At 50.5% G+C, this 19,055-nt stretch overlaps 1 protein-coding gene across 4 annotated transcripts in view; it reads right to left on the reverse strand.

The window, feature by feature from the left end:
- Window positions 1-1,437: 1,437 nt before the first annotated feature.
- EPAS1 (endothelial PAS domain protein 1) overlaps window positions 1,438-19,055 on the reverse strand; it is an 86,989-nt gene continuing 69,371 nt past the window's right edge. Inside the window, exons 7-17 of one of the 4 annotated variants that reach the window (XR_011426087.1) lie at window positions 18,678-18,784; window positions 12,525-12,672; window positions 11,630-11,844; window positions 10,403-10,593; window positions 9,736-9,846; window positions 7,228-7,718; window positions 6,061-6,187; window positions 5,684-5,801; window positions 5,162-5,338; window positions 2,117-3,773; window positions 1,438-2,059 (exon numbers count right to left, since the gene is read on the reverse strand). Coding sequence is in view for 2 of the 4 variants with exons in the window: in XM_005600005.4 (XP_005600062.1) it covers window positions 3,622-3,773; window positions 5,162-5,338; window positions 5,684-5,801; window positions 6,061-6,187; window positions 7,228-7,718; window positions 9,736-9,846; window positions 10,403-10,593; window positions 11,630-11,844; window positions 12,525-12,672; window positions 18,678-18,784 (1,837 nt within the window). In the remaining 2 variants the exon portion in view is untranslated. Of the gene's footprint in view, window positions 3,774-5,161; window positions 5,339-5,683; window positions 5,802-6,060; window positions 6,188-7,227; window positions 7,719-9,735; window positions 9,847-10,402; window positions 10,594-11,629; window positions 11,845-12,524; window positions 12,673-18,677; window positions 18,785-19,055 lie in introns of all 4 variants that reach the window. The other 3 variants (XR_011426088.1, XM_005600005.4, XM_070235515.1) reach the window with 3 other exon arrangements.

Raw genomic sequence — 19,055 nt, forward strand, 5'->3', positions numbered from 1 at the left:
GGCTTGTGCGGGGCCCATGTCTAGGGCTTGAGAGCTTTGGAGAGGCGACCTCCTCTAATCCATCAGGGACAGTGGCCTCAGTATGCTCCCCACTTATGTTCCCCTCTGGCTTGCTGGACATGGAAGCAGTAGGAGCTTGGAGCTCCTGCAGCCCCAGGGGCTGGAGGACACAATTATAGCCTTCAGGCAAAGGCCTCACTCAAAGATTAGGGGGTCAGGACAGCGCCCATCGAGGTCTGAGTCCTGAACTTGCCAGTGCCAGTGCTCCAAGGCAATCTGCTCCTGAAGGAAGGCTGAGAGTGTCACTGAAGGTGTCAGTGACAGAAGAGCTTCAGAAAAGAACAGGTGGTATTTCCTGCAAGTCCAAGATGGCAGGCAAAGGTGAGTGGGAGCCAGACAGAGTCCAGAAAATCCAATCTGAAGGTCCCGACACCAAGTTTGGGAAGAGAAGAGATGGGAAGAGTAAGCAAAAGAACTAGAAGGAGGTCTAAAGATTAAAGTAATAGTGACAGGAATGTTCTACTTGGAAATGTAAACAGAGCCCTGCCATAAAATATACCTCCCAGCAAGCACAGTCGGTTCTGAGGGTAGAGCAGCGCCAGCCAAGACTGGGTTTACATTTCATTTCTTCCACTAACAGGGTGTGACTTGCAGAAACCACTGAATTGACTGTTTCATCTGTGAAATGGGTGCTCACAGAAGTGCTCAGCCTGAGGATCGCGTGAGCTAACAGGGCAACATGTGAGACCACACTGTGAGGACCGAGTTCTCAGGCAAACTAAGTGCACGGCGCTGGAGTGCTGGTTCCAGGATGGAGGACTGTGAGCAGAGGCTGCCTGTTCATAAGTAAGTCATGATTTGGAAAAGTAAAATGTGAATTAGGGAACCCCTCATGCCCATGTCCAATTCGGGACTTTCGCTGTGCTCTGTCTGCGGCTGAGGTGATCTCTGGCCTTCCCATCCTCGTTCTACCTGGGAAGGCCCCGCTTGAGCCCTGCCACCTCCAAACTGAAGCTCCCTCTGACCCCAAGAGACCAGGCTGCCCCTCCCCCTTCAGAACCTTCATCCCAAAGTGCAGAGTGTAGACACACATAGACCAGCACAGCTCTCAAATTGCTTCACGTAATTTTCAGAAGGCAGGAACCATGACTCCTTTCCTTGGGTCCTCCAGAGAACACAAAAAAGGGCCCTGTGCAGATAGATAGAAAAATACCTGCACAAGTATGGACAGTGCAACATGGTTTCCCAGTCTCGGGTAGTTGCCAAGTATTAATATTAGTCTTGTCTTCTTTCACCCATCGTCCTGTCAGCTGGTCTCAGTTGTCTCACAAAGATCAATGCCAACGTTCATTTTTTACAAACTATTTAATAAATACTTCACTTTACATTAGGGTAGCCCATGATAAACCCACAGTAAACAAGAGCCACCAGCAGTGGTAGGATCAGAATACTTTAATAAGATATCAGTGTCAAAATACATTTCTTTATAAAGTTAAGCTCCCGTATAGTAATAACGTTGTCAGTAGGAATTTGACAATATAATAATGTTCATGAAGTCGTTACATTGACAGGTAAGGTTAATACGAAGCTTGGAATATTTTTCAGAGTGTTTTAGTAAAATGCAAGGGTAAAATGCCCTTAATGCTGAGGCAACACACACAGGAAATCAAACACTGGCATTTACGTGTCGGTAACCCTTCAAGTTCTGCCGCCAAGTTGGGGCAAAGCTGTGGTGCTCAAGGATGACTTGGGCAACACAGTGACCAGCTAATTTCTCATATAACTTAGATTTCTTTTGAAATTTAAATTTTGATTTGTTTTTGGCAGTAAGTCCCGCCAGGCTTACCAAGTTCTTAGCCTGCTGTGCTATATCTTAGACTGCTGTGCTGTGTGTTTCTAGAAATGTCTTTATTGTATCCATGACAGAAAAGTTCCATGTGATTGGTATGTAAAAACCAAAAGGTATTACCCTCTTACCCAGTGAGTTACAAGGTGCTCTGAGAACACTCTATTTTCAGTGCTTCCTACCTATACAAGTCACTTCAAGTGGCAGGCAGACCTCAGGGAGGGCCTGAGGCTGGGGGCTGCCCCGGAGGCCTGCCTGCCGCTCGCCAGCGGGGGCCACTGCACCTCGGCCTTGCATGGCGATCCGAGGACGGGCCAAGGAAGGCGCATGGGGCTGGGGCTGGTCAGGACCAGTTGCCCCCGCTTTCTGCACCCTCTCAGTCCAGCTCCATGGGCTCCAAGGTGGTGAGCTGGGAGGACGTGGACTGGATCACTACACCATTTCTGAATCCTCACTTTCTTGCATGAATTCCCATCAAAACCATCTCATGTTAGTTCTGGAAATATCCAAATGTGCCACATGAAAGACCATTAAAGTCACATAGCTCAGTGCACTTGAAGGGCTAGCAACAAAACCTTAAGAAAAGTTAAAGCACTTTCTGTCCCTTAGGGTCCCCCCACCCCCACCCCCGCTACCCGATACGTGCCATCAGACCCTCTTGGCAGCAATAATAATACATACATACATACATACATAATACATATAGAACACGAGGAGAGGACAGCTGGCAATGCTGCCACGGAAAGATTCCACTTCTCAGATTGGTTGTCATGCCTACAGCATATCCCAAAAGCAAAAAGCCAACAGAGAGCGACCTCGAGCCAAGGTGTTAGTACAGGCCTGTGGGAGTACTGTACAATTCTGCAGTGTCAGCGACACCAGGAAAAGGAGAAGGAACAGCTTAAGAAAGACCTTACAGTGATTTCGTGAGCAGGATTCCATTTCCGTTTCTAAGTTTTTAGATATTACAAAGTACCCATATATATGCTAAACACTTAATCCAGATATAAATTTTCTTTTTAAAAAACTGTTATGTTTTTGAATAATAATAAAAAAAATGTCCACCGAATGGGGTGGGGGATACCAAACAGTTTAGGAAAAGCCACACTGTGCAACTTTCACAGATAACCAACCACATACGCTGGAGTTCACCCTTCACATTTCTTCTTTTTCGAAAAAGTCATGTCAAAATTACAGCAAAGAGTCAGCTTTTTTAAAAAAAAAGGCTAAAATTTACAATATGGTGATTATTTTTGAAAAAGAAAGGAGAAGGGCTTTGAGAGGGAGAGGCCACAAATCAAGCTTGGAGATCAACATTATTTTTCTTTCTCTTTGGCAAGAACAACAACAAAATGTTTTTAGTCAAATGAAGCCAAAGCTTTTTCTACAAGACAACGTACACCAAACTTGTTAGTATGGACGTTGTGTGTGTGTGTGTGTGAGACAGAGAGAGAGAGAGAGAGAGACCTACGAATAATATAAATTAGAAGTAATTGAAGTTGGGGAAAAAAAAATCTTACAAAATTTAAGAACATTTTCATTGACAGAGCAAAATGTAGCAGATAAAACAACTGTGTATTTTTAAAATATGGATGATAAAGTGAGCATCTTCAGAAAAAGGCCACTACTTGGTGACCTGGACAAGTCTGCCAGGTAGGTACATCTTGTAAAAAGTGTGTTGGTGTTAGAAATACCTAGTTGTAAAAACAGACGTAGAGAGTGAAGCTGGCGGGACGCTGGTGGCAGGGGTGGCTGCCCAGGTGGAAGGGCCTGGCTCAGGAGGCCTGGTCCAGGGCTCTGAGGAGGTCCCCTCCTTGCAGGAGCGTGGAGCTTCCTGGCACAGGAACGTTCACCTCACAGTCATATCTGGTCAATTCGGGCAGCAGGTAAGGCTCAAACGAAGGCCCGAGCAGCCGACTTGCCATGCCTGAAAGAATGGTTGGTACCGTATTTTAAAAACCCAAATGAAACATTCGGAGAAGGGTCCATTCCAGAAGAGGCTAGCAGGGACGAGAGGGCGCATGCAGGGAGCCAGAGGCATTTTCAATTTTTGTGACTTGGGGGCACAAGTGGGGCGGCCCTAATTTCAGTCTTTCTTCAGTGTCTTCTTTCCCAAGTGACCTACTCCGTGCTCAGAGGGTGGACCCAGCAGAGAAGGTGTCTGCCTCGCATCGCACTAGGTGGGGTGCTCAGATCCAAGGAGAGAGAGCACAGAGCAGACAGCAGGAAGGGAGGGGTCAGGGGAGAGTGGGTTGCATGGGAGGAGCCCCAGCGGAGGCTTCCCTGGCTGCCTTGGAGGACGGGTCGTCAGCCAGAGCCTGCATAAGGCCTGGGGTTGCCGACAGTGCCCAGCACGCACTGGTGGCAGGGAGGAAGGCCGCGTGGAGAGAGGGAATTCGGAACCAGCTGCTACATGCATGCATGTGCGCACACACACAATACACACATGTGTGCACACACATTATACACACACACACACACACACACACACGGGTCCTTCTCCAAGATTCAAGGGCCTGATAGTCCTGTGTCAGGGTCACCCTCAGCAGCCCGTCCTACTGTCCCTGGGCCATTCTCCCACTGAGAAGGAAGACAAGGGAAAAATCCCAGCCCCCAGACCCCTCTCCCAGGGAAGGCCAGGCCCAGGTTCGAGGACAGGCTGGAAGCCCTCCATTCTGCCCCTCTACTGTGAGACGCCTGCTCTCCCTTCCCTTAGCTTCTGTGCCCTTTCCCTCCTTAATCCCTACCCTGGAACATTCTAGGGTCCATGCCTGCCTCCCCTACTTGACCTTGCTCCCTTGTGGATGGGGCCAGACCTCACGCCTCTCTGCAGCCCCCACAGTAGCAATGGATACTTGTTCACCATCCCTTCTAATGCTCTCTTCCCCTCCTCACGGTCAGAAATGACCTGAGTGGAAAGAATGTGATTTGCCCCGGTTTCTATAGTTCAAAGAAACTCGTGGGTTCATAGAGTACCTGAAGCCAATACTCGGCATGCAGACCTCTCATTTAGACTTGCGGCTTGCTCAGTCTTCCAGCAAGTACAGAGCTGAGCTGGAATTGAAGGCTCAGGGACTCTCAGGGTCCAAAGAGCCCTGGATGTCACCTGATCATTGGTGGGTTCCTTCCAGCCCCCGCTGCAGTACTTCCAGAGGAGGAGGGCTCGCCTTTGTCTGCAGAGCTGCCTCTCATGGCAGCAAGTTCATCCTTGTACTGAGCCGAGATCTGCCGCCTGTGATGTTCCGCTCTTGGCCCTCACCCCACCCACACACGTCAGACCCTGGCATGGGGAATCCAGTTCCTGAGTGCACCCACCTGACAACTTGTGAGCCGAGGGCAGGCCGTAGTCCTGGTACTGGGGGGCATAACACTGTGGGGGGAACCCACTCTTGGCGTTCTCCCTGGGGCTCACGGCAGATGGCGGCTGTGGTGGTGGTGGCAGATGTCTCAAGGGCTGGCTCAGGCCCCTCAGTGGATTTTGGGTGAACTCATCTGAAAGACCAACACCAGAGAGTGAGGGCATGCTAGCCCAAGGGACGGGGGAGAGCGTGAAGCCCCTAGCATCCTCCTTCCTTTACAGAAGGAGCTTAAAGGCAGCCCCCAGGGTCTCAGAGCCCAGAGATTTCTGACAGCATCATCCAAGCCAGAGCGGAAATGGGGAAGTCAGGTATGTGGAAGGTGGGGCAGAGGACACCATCCTGTTCTAACAAGCCTCAGAGAGGCGGGTAAGGCGGGTGGTGAGGGAGGAGGAACCAGGATGGGCCCCTGGGCCCCCAGCCCTTCCACTTGCAAACGCCCTCCCCCCAGAACCCCAGGAGGCCCAGGCCTGCTGCTCACCACTGGGGACATTTGCACTCAGTGGCTTGTCAGGCATCAAAGGGCAGTTCCCGCCGCCCCTAAGGCTCTTCATCCTTTTCCACATCAAGTGTGACGCGCTGCTGCCTGGTGGATCCGCCTGGGTGTGGGAAGGGCAGATGTAGAGGGAAGAAGGCCAGGGGACCAAGTCCCCCAGCTGAGTCGGGGTTGGGGAGGGGTGCAGAGCCGCTGTGCCTGGAACAGGGCTGGTGAGCGCTCTCTCTGAAAGGCCACAGCCCCACCTTCCCTGCTGCCCCTGGCTGGCCCTCCGAGCCCTCACAGCCAGAATGAGTCTCCTGCCCGGCCCACCCCAGGGGCTGAGGAGGGGACGCACAGCACACTGGCAGGAGATGGCTCACCCCACTCATGTCCTGGAAGGCTTGCTCCTCGTACTCCAGCTGTCGCTTCAGCTTCAGCTTGTTGGAGAGGGCTATCATGGCCGGGCTCATCGTGTCTGGGTCCCGAGGCCCAAAGCCCTTTGCAGACCTGCCAAGCCCCAGAGAGTGGCACGTGAGGGGGTCTGGAGCCCCATGCCACCCAGCGCCTTCATCTGATCTCAGGGCCCTCAGAGGGCCCTTCCAGAACTAATATGTAGGACGGTGGTGGCTCTAAGACCCAAAGGCAGAGTGTCAGAGGAGGTGGTGGCTTGGCCTCCCTTCCTCAGTTTCCTCTACCTGGCGAGAAGCTGCCGGTTGGTTCAAGTCACCTGCCCTTCCCTCTATACCTGCCTGCCCACCCGCCCAGCTGTATCCAGGCAGCCTTCAGGCCTGACCTCGTTTGTGGCTGTCCAGCTAGGTGACATCAGTCTTTAGAGGGTTTCTTCTGCCCCGTCTCTCCCCGGCCCTGCCTTGACTGCTCCCCACTAAGGACCAAGGAGGGTGCTCTGCCACGGGAAAGTGCCCCAGGGGTCCTGAGGGCTAGAAGTCACAGACCACCCCCGTGACTTAGCCCAGTGAGCTCCCAGCTGGCTGAAACGGGGCTTGTTGGGGAGATTTGAAGGAGCCGGGAGAGGACAGGGTGGGAAAGGTAATGCTGGACCCTGGGCACTGCCCAGAGGGGCTGCTGTGGTGACCCTGGGCAGCCAAAAGCAGGGCAAGAGCACAGGCATCTGTTTGCTTTTCTCAACCAGGGTTTCAGGAGAGAATGGAGAGTGACTCAAATAATTTTTTGTGTCCTGTGGATAAGAAAGGCACTCGAAGGAGTGGTGTGAATGGAGGACGTTGGTGGCCCAGGCCCTCGACAAGCCACTTCTCTCCCTATTCCTGTCCTTAGTCCCCTCTTGGTCTCCTCCAGCCCTCATAAAACATGTCTTGCTGGAGGCCTCACATCCCTCGAGTGACTCCCCCAAAGCCTGGGCTTCCAGAGTTCAGAGCAGGCTAACGGGGTATCAGACCACTGTGCAGAGGGAGGATGCGACGGGCAGGGAGCCTTTCTGGGGCCCCAGAGACGCCCCCAGTGGGTGCCTCTCTGTCCCGTTCCTGTTCCTCACAGCCTTTGCTGATACAACCAAGGGCTCTGCTACTTACCTCTTCTTGAACATGGAGAGATGGGGCGAGGTGACAGGGGGCCCCAGTGGCGATGCCCCCAAGGACTCGGTGTGCTGATTCCCAACAGGCCACTTCGCGGGCCCGAAATGTAATGGCGGGTCAGGGGGCCACTGTGTGTTGGATCTGCCCCCCATGGAGGAGAGAGGGGTGCTGGCCTGGCCACAACACAATGGCAGGGATGCCTTGGTCCCGCCATCAAAGAAGATGGAGGACATGGGCCGGTGCTCGGGCTCTATCTTCTTGCTCTCCAGCTGCTGCTGATACTTGTCCAGGAGAAAGGGTCTGTGAGGGTCCACAGGGGCCAGTGGCTGGAAGATGTTCGTCATGGTACTGAAGCACTGCTGGGGGATGGACTGGGGGTTCTCCGGCAAGAGCCTCTCCTCCGGGCAGATGGGACTGAGCTGGAAGTCTTCACCATCCATGGGGATGTAAGGTGCCAGCGTCTCCAAGTCCAGCTCATTGAAATCCGTCTGAGGAGAGACAGCAAAGGCAAAGAAGCTGAGAGGTTGGTGCCACCTCACAAACACCATTCCAGCTCAGCCCCTCCTCCCTCCCGGCCCCTGCCAGCGTCACTCATCTCAGGCACAACTTTAACGGTGTCACTGCCCCGCTATAACACCTTTATGGGCTCCCTAGGGCCCACCAGAAGAAAACTCAGACTCATCCTCCTAATGTGCACAGTCTTCTAGCATGGGATCCTAGCCTTTCCATGCCATTCATCGCCTCTTCAGCCTGTGCCACAAATCTCCATGGTCCAGTCAGTCATCCCTCCATCACCACACGGGTGTCACCACCCCCACCCAACCTGAAATGCTCTCCTCTCTCCAGTCTACCTGTCCAACCTGCCTTCCCCCTTGTGGCCCCAGCAAGCCCTGCCTCCTCCACAGAGCCATCCCTGCCTACTCCAGCCCACAGTGACTGCCCCTTAGGCCTGTGGTGCACACAATGGCTCCTGGGGAGCCAAGGACAGCTTTGTCCTCATCTCCCTCATCTGCCCCAGCACAGGCCTGAGCACACAGTAAGTGCCCAGGGTGTATCTGTGGACTGCTCGCAAAGTGACAGCTGGCCGCACTGGGAGCGGGACTTTCATTCCAACCAGCAAATGCTCGGAGATCACTCCTTAGGTCCCCGGGATCGTGATGGCATGACAGGGAATACTCAGAAGCAGACGCAGAGAAGTTTCTATGCTCCGAGAATGATGCCCTCGCTGGGGGATCAGCTTATTAATGATTATAACTACATGCCCTGGTTACAGAGTGAAGCAGGTAGTTATGATCGAGTACTAAGTCCTAAACCCTACAGGAGTTCCGAGGAGAGAGGGCGGGCTGAGAGTGAACCAAAGAGGGCAAGTTCTGCGGATCAGCTGCAACGTGTGCCGGGCAGGGCAGGGATGCAAGCTGAGGAGCAAGGCAGAGATTTGGAACGAACCACCCAGACTGAGACAAATGGCAGATTAACGATTTTCCTTTGAGTTTTGTGAAACATGCACCCATTCACCCACCTCGTCCCTGTTTACATAGTTTTTGCAAGAACATTTGGCCTATGTAACAAATGCATTCCTGAAAAGTTGAGTATAAATGAAAATTTGTCAGTCAGATGTCATTCAGAATCCTAAGACGAATGTTTGGGAAGGGAGTAATTGTTACCTATGCTTATAAACGTCTTATAAATCTGGATATGCTATTTATTTATTTATTTCTGGGAACGATTCACCCTGACCTAACATCTGTTACCAATCATCCTCTTTCTTTCCCCTCCTCCCTAAAGCCACAATACGTAGTTATATATTCTAGTTATAAGTCCTTCTAGTTCTTCTATGTGAGCCACCACCATGCTGTGGTTACTGACAGACAAGTGGTGTGGTTCTGCTCCCAGGAACTGAACCTGGGCTGCTAAAGCAGAGTGCGCCAACCTGTAACCACTAAGCCATCAGGGTTGGCTCTGGATATGCTTTTGTTCTGTTTTTTTCTTTGGTGAGGAAGATTTGCCCTGAGCTAACATCTGTGGCAGTCTTCCTCGATTTTCTATGTGGGATGCTGCCTCAGCATGGCTTGATGAGCCATGTGTACGTCCACGCCCAAGATCTGAACCTGGCCGCCGAAGCAGAGCACATGAACTTAACCACTATGCTACTGGGCTGGTCCTGGATGTGCTTTTCAAATGCAGGGCTTTATTAAGAAAGGTTCAGTTGTAGTTTTGGTTTTCATGTGCACTAAGAAGCTGTCCCAGGAAGCAGGACATAAGTTGAGAATTAAAAATGAAACAGCTAGATTTGACACGGGTAAAACAGAGGGCAGAAGTGGGAGAGGGGGAGGACCACAGGCTCCATTTCCCCACACTCTCACCCATTTAAGGGACTAGGGCCTGGGCCAAGCACCCCCACCGGTCTCTGCAACAAAGAGGCAAGGCTGCGACAATGGATGCGAGCCTCCACCACCTGCCAGCTGGCAGGCCTGGCACGCCACCTCCATCTCCATGGCCACCTACATGGGTGCTGCATTGATCCTTCGCCTCTGTATCCATGGCAAAGAGCTTCTCGATTGCTTCAATCTTCAGATCATCATTCAGAGATGTGTAGTAGTCTCCAGGGCTGCTGGGCTGGGGGCCAGGAAGGAGAGCGACCAAGTCAAGAGTATGGCACTGGTCTCCCCAGAAGTCCAAGGTGGCAGGAGAAATACATTCCTGGACCCACAGATTCAACTCCATTCCACTGAACAAGCATTTACAGAGGAACCACTCTCTACAAGCTGTATGAATTAGGTCAATTCATCAACCTCTCTGAACCTCAGTCTCCCTATCAGAAAGGAGCCTGCCTAGAGGAGCAAAGGAGATAAAGGCCGTGGCCGCAGGGCTCTGGACGCTGCAGATCTCTACGCCCCAAGCAGGAGGGTTCCTGCCCTGCACAGGGACTGAGCTTCAGGCCCCCATCTTCAAGGAACTTACCATTCAGGTGGGGGTGGGGATGGATACTAACAGCAAGCAAACAGCTGGAATACGTGGCAGGTAAGTGTCATGGCCACCCTAGGGGGCTCCTGGATAACTTGACGGGGAGGAGGGCAGTATTTCTGACTGGGCAGTCTGCTTGGCCATCTGGCAGCAGCCATAAGGAGGAGCCCAACCTCTCCAAGTCCTTACCCGAAGGTGGGGCGCTCACCGTGGAGCAGCTGCTGCTGCTGCTGGCACTGGGTGTGGTGCTCCCTGGGGCGGCCGCCTGGGGCACGGTGAAAGCCGGCAGGCTCCTGGCCTCGCTCTGGGTGCCGTGGCTCCTCAGCTCTCCGGCCCATGGCTGGCTTGGGGGCAGGATGGCCTTGCCATAGGCTGAGGACTCCTCAAAGTTCTGGCTCCCTGTGGAGACAAGGGCTTGGCTTGGTTAACACCCATAAACATGGGGCTCACTCCCAGGGCAGAAAAAGCCCAAAGGATGCACAAAAGGTCCTAAGAGGGTCAGAAAGCATGCCTGGGGCTAGGACATGGGACAAAGGGGCCTTTAACTGGGGCTATGAGTCAATGTACAGATTCCCTTTAAAGCGAACACTCTCTTGGAGCATTTAATTTTCAGAGACTAAATGTATTAGGAGCCAATCTTCCTTGAAGAGCAATCCAGAATGTGATGAGGAGGTTGTGAGAGGAGAATTGGGTAATTTGCCTCAGTATTGTCACAAAACAAGGAAGCTGTAAGCTTCTCACTGAGGGGCCTGCTGCCCTTTATGACTCTCTGAAGTTGCAATTGTCACACGGCCTCTCAAGAACACCTCTCAAGGGGCCAGCCAGTCTAGAGTTAGCACAGGGAGGCGTAGCTAGTCCTTGAGCAGCCACGCAAGGCCGGGGGCGGGGGTGGGGGCGTGGGTCACAACCTGGGGAAGAAGGGGCTTCCCAGGTACACATCAAGAGTGCTTCCAGCATAGGGGTGGGGGAGGGCTGAAAACGGCCTGGGGCCACAAGGACTCATGGCTCCATGGGACAGGCAAACATTTTAGAGAAGTAGCTCAAAGGGGGGCTTAACCTGGGCCTCAATCTCTTCTCCATCTGTCTTTCTGGAATTATTTCTCCTACCTTTATTTCAACCTAGCCCTCTCCCTAAACAAGCAATCTGTCCTTCAAGGCCCAGATGGAGATGCGCCCTCTCTGCAAAAATGTGTAAAAACCCCACCTCATTCAGCACTTTCCAAGGCCGGGAAGAGGACAGGCTTACTCCGGGGCAGGTGAATGCATTGTTCTTTGGTGCCCAGCACAGAGCCTGGCCACTGAGAGATGCTTGGCAAGACTCAGGGAAGGCAGCTCTGGTTAGGGAAAAGCTGGAGCCAGGGAGGCCTGTTATGGTAAGAAGCTCCTCCACCCCAAAAGTGTTCGATGAGCCCCCGCTCAGCGAGGAAGCACCCACCGAAATCCAGAGAAATGATGGCATCTCCCGCAGTGGGGGCCAGCTGGGCCAGCTCCTCGGGCTCCTCCTTCAACTTTGTGAACAGGAAGTTACTCTTCTCAGACGCAGCCACCTCGCCACTGTTGTCAAAGATGCCGTTCATGGCCATCAGGTGGGGCTTGAAGAGGGATTCTGTCTGGTCCATGGAGAACACCACGTCGTTCTTCTCGATCTCACTAATGGGACAAGAGGGCATTTCAGATCTTCCACACTTTCTAGCAAAATCCTTTTGCTCCCCCAGACACATGGAAACCCTGACAGCTGAGCCTCTCAGCCAGCAACACGGGTATGGACACTGTGTCAGCATTTTGTAAAGAACCCCACAATGGACGTTTGGAGTCGTGCAGGTAGCAAGGCCATGAGTGCTCTCTGAATACATGTCTGTCTTGGATGCTGTGTTATTATTGCACATGGGCTGCATGGTGTACACAGGTTTGAGGGCTTTTGTTTTTGTTTGTTTCAGCCTAGCAATGACTTTCTCCAGCCTTCTTCCCAGATGCTACAGAGAGAAGGTGTTACATCTTCTCCCAGAAAGCGCGAGTGAGTCTCTTCCCTTTTTCTCCTTGTTCAGTGACGACTGTGTGCTATCTGCCTCCCCATGTGGCTCAGAGGCATGACACAGATGACAGACTAGGGGGAGGAGGCAGAAAACACACTGTGAAGGGGAAATTCCAAGTGTCCCACTGTTCCTGAGACATCCATGAGAGTCCTCTGGGTCATGCGAATTAGCACTGCCAAGAGCTCACAGATATGGTGCCTGGGCTCTGAGAGGCTCTGGGTTCCCTCGGCCTGCCATCCTCAGTCTGGGGAGCTTGGGCACGCTGCACACCCAGCCCTGTGGCCCTCACACGCTCACCTCAGGACGTAGTTCACACACATGATGCACTGAGGCTGCAGGTTGCGAGGGTTGTAGATGACAGTCCCCTGGGTCTCTAGCCACACGTAGCCCCCATGCTTTGCAAGCATCCGATACTGGCCGCTCACCACCTGACCCTTGGTGCACACTAGGGGAGGAGAAACAGAGCCTGAGGTCAGGGAGGTTGGGGAGCGAGACTCCACGGGGAGGGCAGTCTGCAGGGAAACGACTGGGACTGGGGACCAGGACAGCCAACGCCGGGGGAAAGTCAGCTAGAAAGGGGCTTAGAGATCATCTCACCCAACTCTTCATTTTAAATATAGGAAAAGGCAGTCGAGAGGGGTTAAATGACTTGCCCAACGCTGTCTGGTGAGGGAGTGGCCCAGCAGTAAGCAGAGCCACAGCAGCACCTGCCCTACTTTCCCCCCAGGCTTCAATGAGAGGAAGCCCCCTGTGGGGCATCAGCTAGATCCAAACGGGGGCCCTGGGGCAGGGAGAGCCTCCTCCATCCAACTCTCCAGGTGGTAGGTACCTGCAAGCAGCACGGAGAAAGCCTGCCCTCAGGGCAGCCCTGGGTAGCAGACCCACCACTGATACTCTGCTTTTATTCACAAGCAGTTTTTTAAGAAACCAACATCCTTGATTTTTCTGGGTCATCTGCCAGGCCTTCCACTTTTAGGGCCACAGAAGCTTTGTGACCCACAGCAAAGGCAGAGGCAAGCCACCCCACTCCCCGGCTGGGGCTGAGAAAGGGAGAGGCCCCCAGCAGCCTACTCACAGCCTCCTTAAAAGCCGAGGTGGGTGCTTCACACCCCTTCTTCCTCAGCTGCCCAATGATGCTGCCCACCTATGACTTCTTTCCTCTTCTAGATTGTTCTAAATGTTCCTTTAACATTTATTTTACTGTATAAAAGAATTAGGAAGGGGTCCCACATCCCAGACTGTCTTCTTCCCCAGTCCAGAATGCTCCCTCTGCTCCCATTAAAAAGAAATCAATAAATCCCTTTAAATTAAAGTCTACGGATGTTAGAATTTCTGGTAGTTTTCTGAACTGCCCATTTACTTTTATTCCGTGTAAATTCATTCTTCAGAATCCCAGCTCAGAAACCCTCAAATCACAGAGAATTGGAAAGAGGCACAGTGGAAGGATTAGGAAATCTTGCTAGAATGGGGATTTTGGGAAAAGAACAATCCCTCTGGGTTTTGGCTACCTAACCTGCAAAATGAGGGACTGATGATGACAATAGTAATACTAATTATCATTATTAGCTACTTCAGTATACCACAGCTGTTTGTACTGAGGGCCAAATCTGCCTGCCTGGCCTATCAGGTACAAAAGTGTTGACCGAATGTCAGCGACAAATGCTGCATAGGAAACGCCACCTCTTCCCCAAAGGTACTAATACGTAGTGTCCACATCTATAGACAATGTTGTAAGGGACCCTGGGGGAGAATACCCAGATTCTCCTGGCAGGTTTGTGGGCCATGTCACCATTCACTACCCCTGTGTGGTTGAAGAATGTAGCTTAGTTCATACTAATGCTGCTCGCAATCCTTCACGTTTATATTTTTCTTGGCACATTTTACCCTCTTAAAAAATTTAACAAGCACCTGAAGGTGCAGGAAATACTGTCACTTACATGTGTACAGTGCTTTGCAGTGTTCAAAACTGTCTCGGGATTTATTCATTTCTGCAAAGCACTGAGAACAGTGGCCTGGCACAGAAAGCATCCATAACGATTGGTGTTATCATCAGCTTATTTAATATGCAACGACACCACGAGGTATCCATTATTATTCCTGTTTTATATCTGAAGAAACTGAGGCTTACAACTGTGGAGTGATTTGCTCACTCACGTGGAAACAGCAGACAGGATTATAGTCCCAATGAAAGATTCCTGACCTACGCTTTTTTTGGTTTTTTGTTGTTGTTGTTGTTGTCGCTGAGGGAGATTTGCCCTGAGCTAACATCTGTTGCCAATCTTCCTCTTTTTTGCTTGAGGAAGATTCACCCTAAGTGCACATCTGTGCCAGTCTTCCTCTATTTTGTATGTGGGTTGCTGCCACACCATGGCCGCAGATGAGTGGTGTCGGTCTATGCCTGGGAACCTAACCCGGGCCTCTGTAGAGGAGCACACCAAACTTAACCAGTAGGCCATAGGGCCAGCCTTGGTTTTCGTTTTTAAAAATCAACTTTAGAGAGGTTTAATTTACCTTCAATAACAAATGCACCCATTTTAAGCATATAGTTCAATGAGTTTTGACAAACATACACACTCTTGTGGCTATCATCACAATCAAAGGTGTAGAACTCATCCATCCATCTCCTTCAGACTCCTTGTGCCTCTTGACAGTCAATCCCCATTGCCACCCCTGGTCCCAGGCAACCACTGATCTGTTTTCTGTCACTATACATTGAAGTGATCTTTTCTCCATTTTCCTAGAAGTGGAACCATACAAGAGTATGGACTTTTTCGTGTCTGGTTTCTATTCACTCAGCATGTTTTCCATATTCCTCATGTTGTGGTAGGTATTCGTGCTTTGCTCCTTTTTATTGCTGAGTACTATTCCATTGTATGGCTATACCATAATCCGTTCATCCATTGACCTGTCGATGGATGTTTGAGTTGTTTTCAGTTTTTGGTTATTATGAATAAAGTTGCTATAAACATTTGGGAACAAATCATTGCATGGATATATATTTTGGGTATAGCTAGGAGTGCAATGGCTGGGTCAGATGCTAAGTGTACCTTTCCTTTATAAGAAACTGCCCAGTTATTTCCCAAAGTGGGTACATCACTCTGTCTGATCTTTTTAATAAAATCCTGTGCTGTAGGATATATATCATCTTCTTGTAACATGAGGCAACTAAGGCCAGAGAGATTGTGAGGTGCTCAGCGTAACACAGGACAATAGCACACAGTCTGGGCTAGACGACAGTCTTGTGGCTCCCAGTACAGGGCTCTCCTACTACATTCTCCCAGTGACAATTCACTGGGAAGACTAAATTTGCTGCTGCCACTGTCCTTAAACCATCATGGATTCCTGGCAGGTTCACCGCCCACGTCTCCATTCACCAAATGGAGTAATGGAGTTACTTGGCCAAAGAAGTAACTTCTGACCTCCCTCACCTTCCTATATCTGCCCCATTGAGGCGCCCTTGCTGCAGCGAAATGATTCTTGCACAATTTCAAGTGCCTGGGGTTAACTTATTTAGACGGTTCTTAACGCAGATGAAATTCAGGGCTCTTACTCTTTTTGATTAAACAGTGCAGTGAGCAAAGGTTTTAACTGCATTTCTAGCAATTGCAGGCGAGGGCCTGCTCTGTCAGGAGAATATAATTACCCTGCTTTCTAATCATCTGCTCATTAATGGCAGCCTTGGTGAGGGGCCTGCTCCTTGGTAGATAGGCTTTTTATGGCCTTTAATCTTGTTTTCCTAAGAGCACATAATGTCCTCACACAACAAAGAGAAACCAACCCCCTCCCCAGCCCCTCCCCTCTGAGAGTAACAATGTATAAATTACGAAGCCATTTGGAAATGATGGCTTTCAATTATCTAAATCTGGTTTGAGGACTGAGCTTCCCCAGTAACCTCAACTGTAAACCTTCACAGGCTAAGACACACATACGTGCGGAAATTCGGGACGCTGATGTGTAAACCCGGACCGGCCTCAAACCTGGCCTCCAATTATTGCGCAGCTTCAGTGTGAGTCTGCGGTGCAACTTTATTTGCACAAACCCAATAAAAGAGAGAGAGAGGAAGACAGAAATAGATGCTTTTGTTTGAGCTGGCATTAACCCAATTTCCAACCCATGCAGATTTCTATTTGCTGGATTCGGGCTTGCTGGCTGGGTAGCGGCCTCACAGCTCAGAGACCTGACTTGGCCCCATCAGGGGAAGAAGAGAGCCTGTGATTTCTAGATGGGCTGTGAATTACTTTTAAGTGTACCTAATGCTTAAATACACAGGTTCAATAAAAAGCACCATATTTTCCCTGGAGTCAGCAGAAAGCCGATATGACAAATTTTTTATCCTAGCTCTTTTTTAAGGATCAAAGATTTTCTAAGAAGACGGAAAAAAATTCCTTTTATATGTCTAGAGAGAAGTTCACCATGTCTGTTCCCTTTGACAGTAGTTTCCTCTATTTTCCCACCCCAGGAGATAAAGTACAGCATTGTCTTCCAAGAATTCCCAGAAACTTCTACTACGGCAAATAGCCCCTTGCTTTGACTTCACCTTTGGCTAAGAAGGAAGGCTGGACTTTCCCCTGATTTTACATCTAAAAGAGAGAAGATCCAGAAAGCCGGGCCCTGGGGAATCAGTGGGTCAGCTGGTCCAGGTCCCTGAGTCCCAGTGGCAGGATGACTTTAGGAGCAGAACAGTCATGGACCAGAAAAGCATGGGGAATCCCAAAGTGGAGACTGGAACCACATCATACAATTTCAAAGCTGGGGCAGGTGAGGGCTGGGTCACACTCATCCTTGTGGGCTGGGCACACAAGAGTACCTCCACCTCCTTCCACCATCCCTGGGTCCCTGAATGGGCCTGAGTCTAGGTCGTTTGTATTATTATTATTTACTTTTGCCAGACAGCATAGTTCGAAACTTCTCTGAGATACCATAAAGGGCCCTGCTGCACAGTCAGCTCAAACCCAAAAGCCATGAGGAAGAAGCAGAGAAACCAATTAGAGAAGATCTCACTCCTTAAGAGAATAGTCACTGTGCTCACATATAGTTTATGGGGCTGCTAACCTGTTAGCTGCTCTGCACTTACCTGTCCTAACTTTGGGATAGATGGATGGATTTAGAACAATGGACAAATAGCTGCACTTCTATTTTCCTCACTGCCACTGCAAGCCACAGCTAATCCTGGGAGCCTAAGACCAGCAGGGCCACTGGGAATCTTCTCAGACTTACCTTACCCATTTTCAATCCTTCTATAATCCTCTCAGCACCTCCATCTGTCCCACTATGGACACTTATTTTGAAGCATTCCTTCCCAAAGATGTTTTTTTTTCCATTGGGTTTATCATTCATTTAGTATCTGTACTGTACCAAACACTATGATAGATCCTGAGGCTAAAGTTATGAGTCACCTTGCTTCCATGGAGCCCACAACCCTCCTCTTCCCTCAGCAATGAGATTTCTTAGTGTAGGGAGCAATCCTATCCATTGCTATGTCCCCCAGTGGGCCGAGTTTAGGGTTTTAGACTCAGAGTCCTTGCATGTTGATGGGCTGTATAGATTCAAGGAAATTGTCTGGGATCACCTGCAAATGGTAAGCCTGAATTGGGAACTTAGCCAAGGGAATGCACTAGAACTGCCCTGGCCAAGATGGTAGCCACTAGTCAAGTGTGGCTATTTAAATTTAATTTAAAAAATTTCAGTTCCTTGGTTGCACTAGACGTTTCAAGTAGTGCATAGGTCATATGCGGACCATACAGATGTAGAACATTTCCGTTGCAGAAAATTCTATTGGACAGTCCTGTTCTAGGATCCTTTCATAAGTCAGGGTCTCTTCTAAGCTGCAAAGCACAGTTTCCATATGCCTTCACTGGATTGCCTGGGTAGCCTCCTCCAACTGAGTTCTCTTGATCCAGCAAGCCAGCTTTTGGAGAGCCATGACCTACCTCAATGCATCTATTAACAGAAGGGCGTCCTACTCCCTTCCCTGCTGTTTAGCCCAATCCCCTCCTCATCCTTCCTCTCCTTTCCTGAACTTTCCCAACCCTCCTCTTCTCTAAAGACATGGAACTGTACATAATCCAAGTTGGTTTCATGTTGTCTCATATTACTCTCTAGAGGGCTGATCCACAGGGTTGTGCAGACTGTTGACTGCACAGAGGTGCTGAGTGGAGGTGGTATGTGGGGAGTGACATTCAGCCCACCTTCCTCTCTCTAACTTGTACACCTGGGCATGGGTGTATCCACCCGGAGGAAGGGGCCCTTTTCCTAATTTGCATGAAGGTGGCATATAGGCTCGTAGCAGCCTTGGTTCTCTAAATATCATGAAGGCATGAGTCTTGCCCGCCATATGAATGATGCCTCTGTGAAGGAAGTGACCCAATCTTCTGTCTCACCAGTCACACGCGATTTAAGGCCAGATACCACGGACACAACGAAGCCACACGGGGCACTCCAGGAACTTACGGTTCTGGTGACTTTTGGTCATATTCTCTGAGTCCAGTGCATGGTAGAACTCATAGGCTGAGCGGCCAAGCAGCTCCTCAGGGTGGTAACCAACCAGTTCTGTGATTCTGAATTTTAAAAAAGAGCATGTGGGGAAGGGAGACCAGATTAATGTGGGCAGGGGCTCAAGGAGCTGAATCCAGAAGGTAAATCAAATGCACACACTCAGATGAACACACTCCAGACTTCCTGGTTGCACCATTCATCCTAGAAAAAAAGATGGTGGACAATCTGCAGCTGTGGGTCCACCCAACCTCCACTCTCCTGCCCTTCCTAAAGTCACGTTTGGGGAGGAAGAAAAGCACCTATTCAGGGGACTCCTTAACTCCCACCCCCAGT

The sequence above is a fragment of the Equus caballus genome, chromosome 15 (genome assembly GCF_041296265.1).
Source record: "Equus caballus isolate H_3958 breed thoroughbred chromosome 15, TB-T2T, whole genome shotgun sequence".
Taxonomy (NCBI): domain Eukaryota; kingdom Metazoa; phylum Chordata; class Mammalia; order Perissodactyla; family Equidae; genus Equus; species Equus caballus.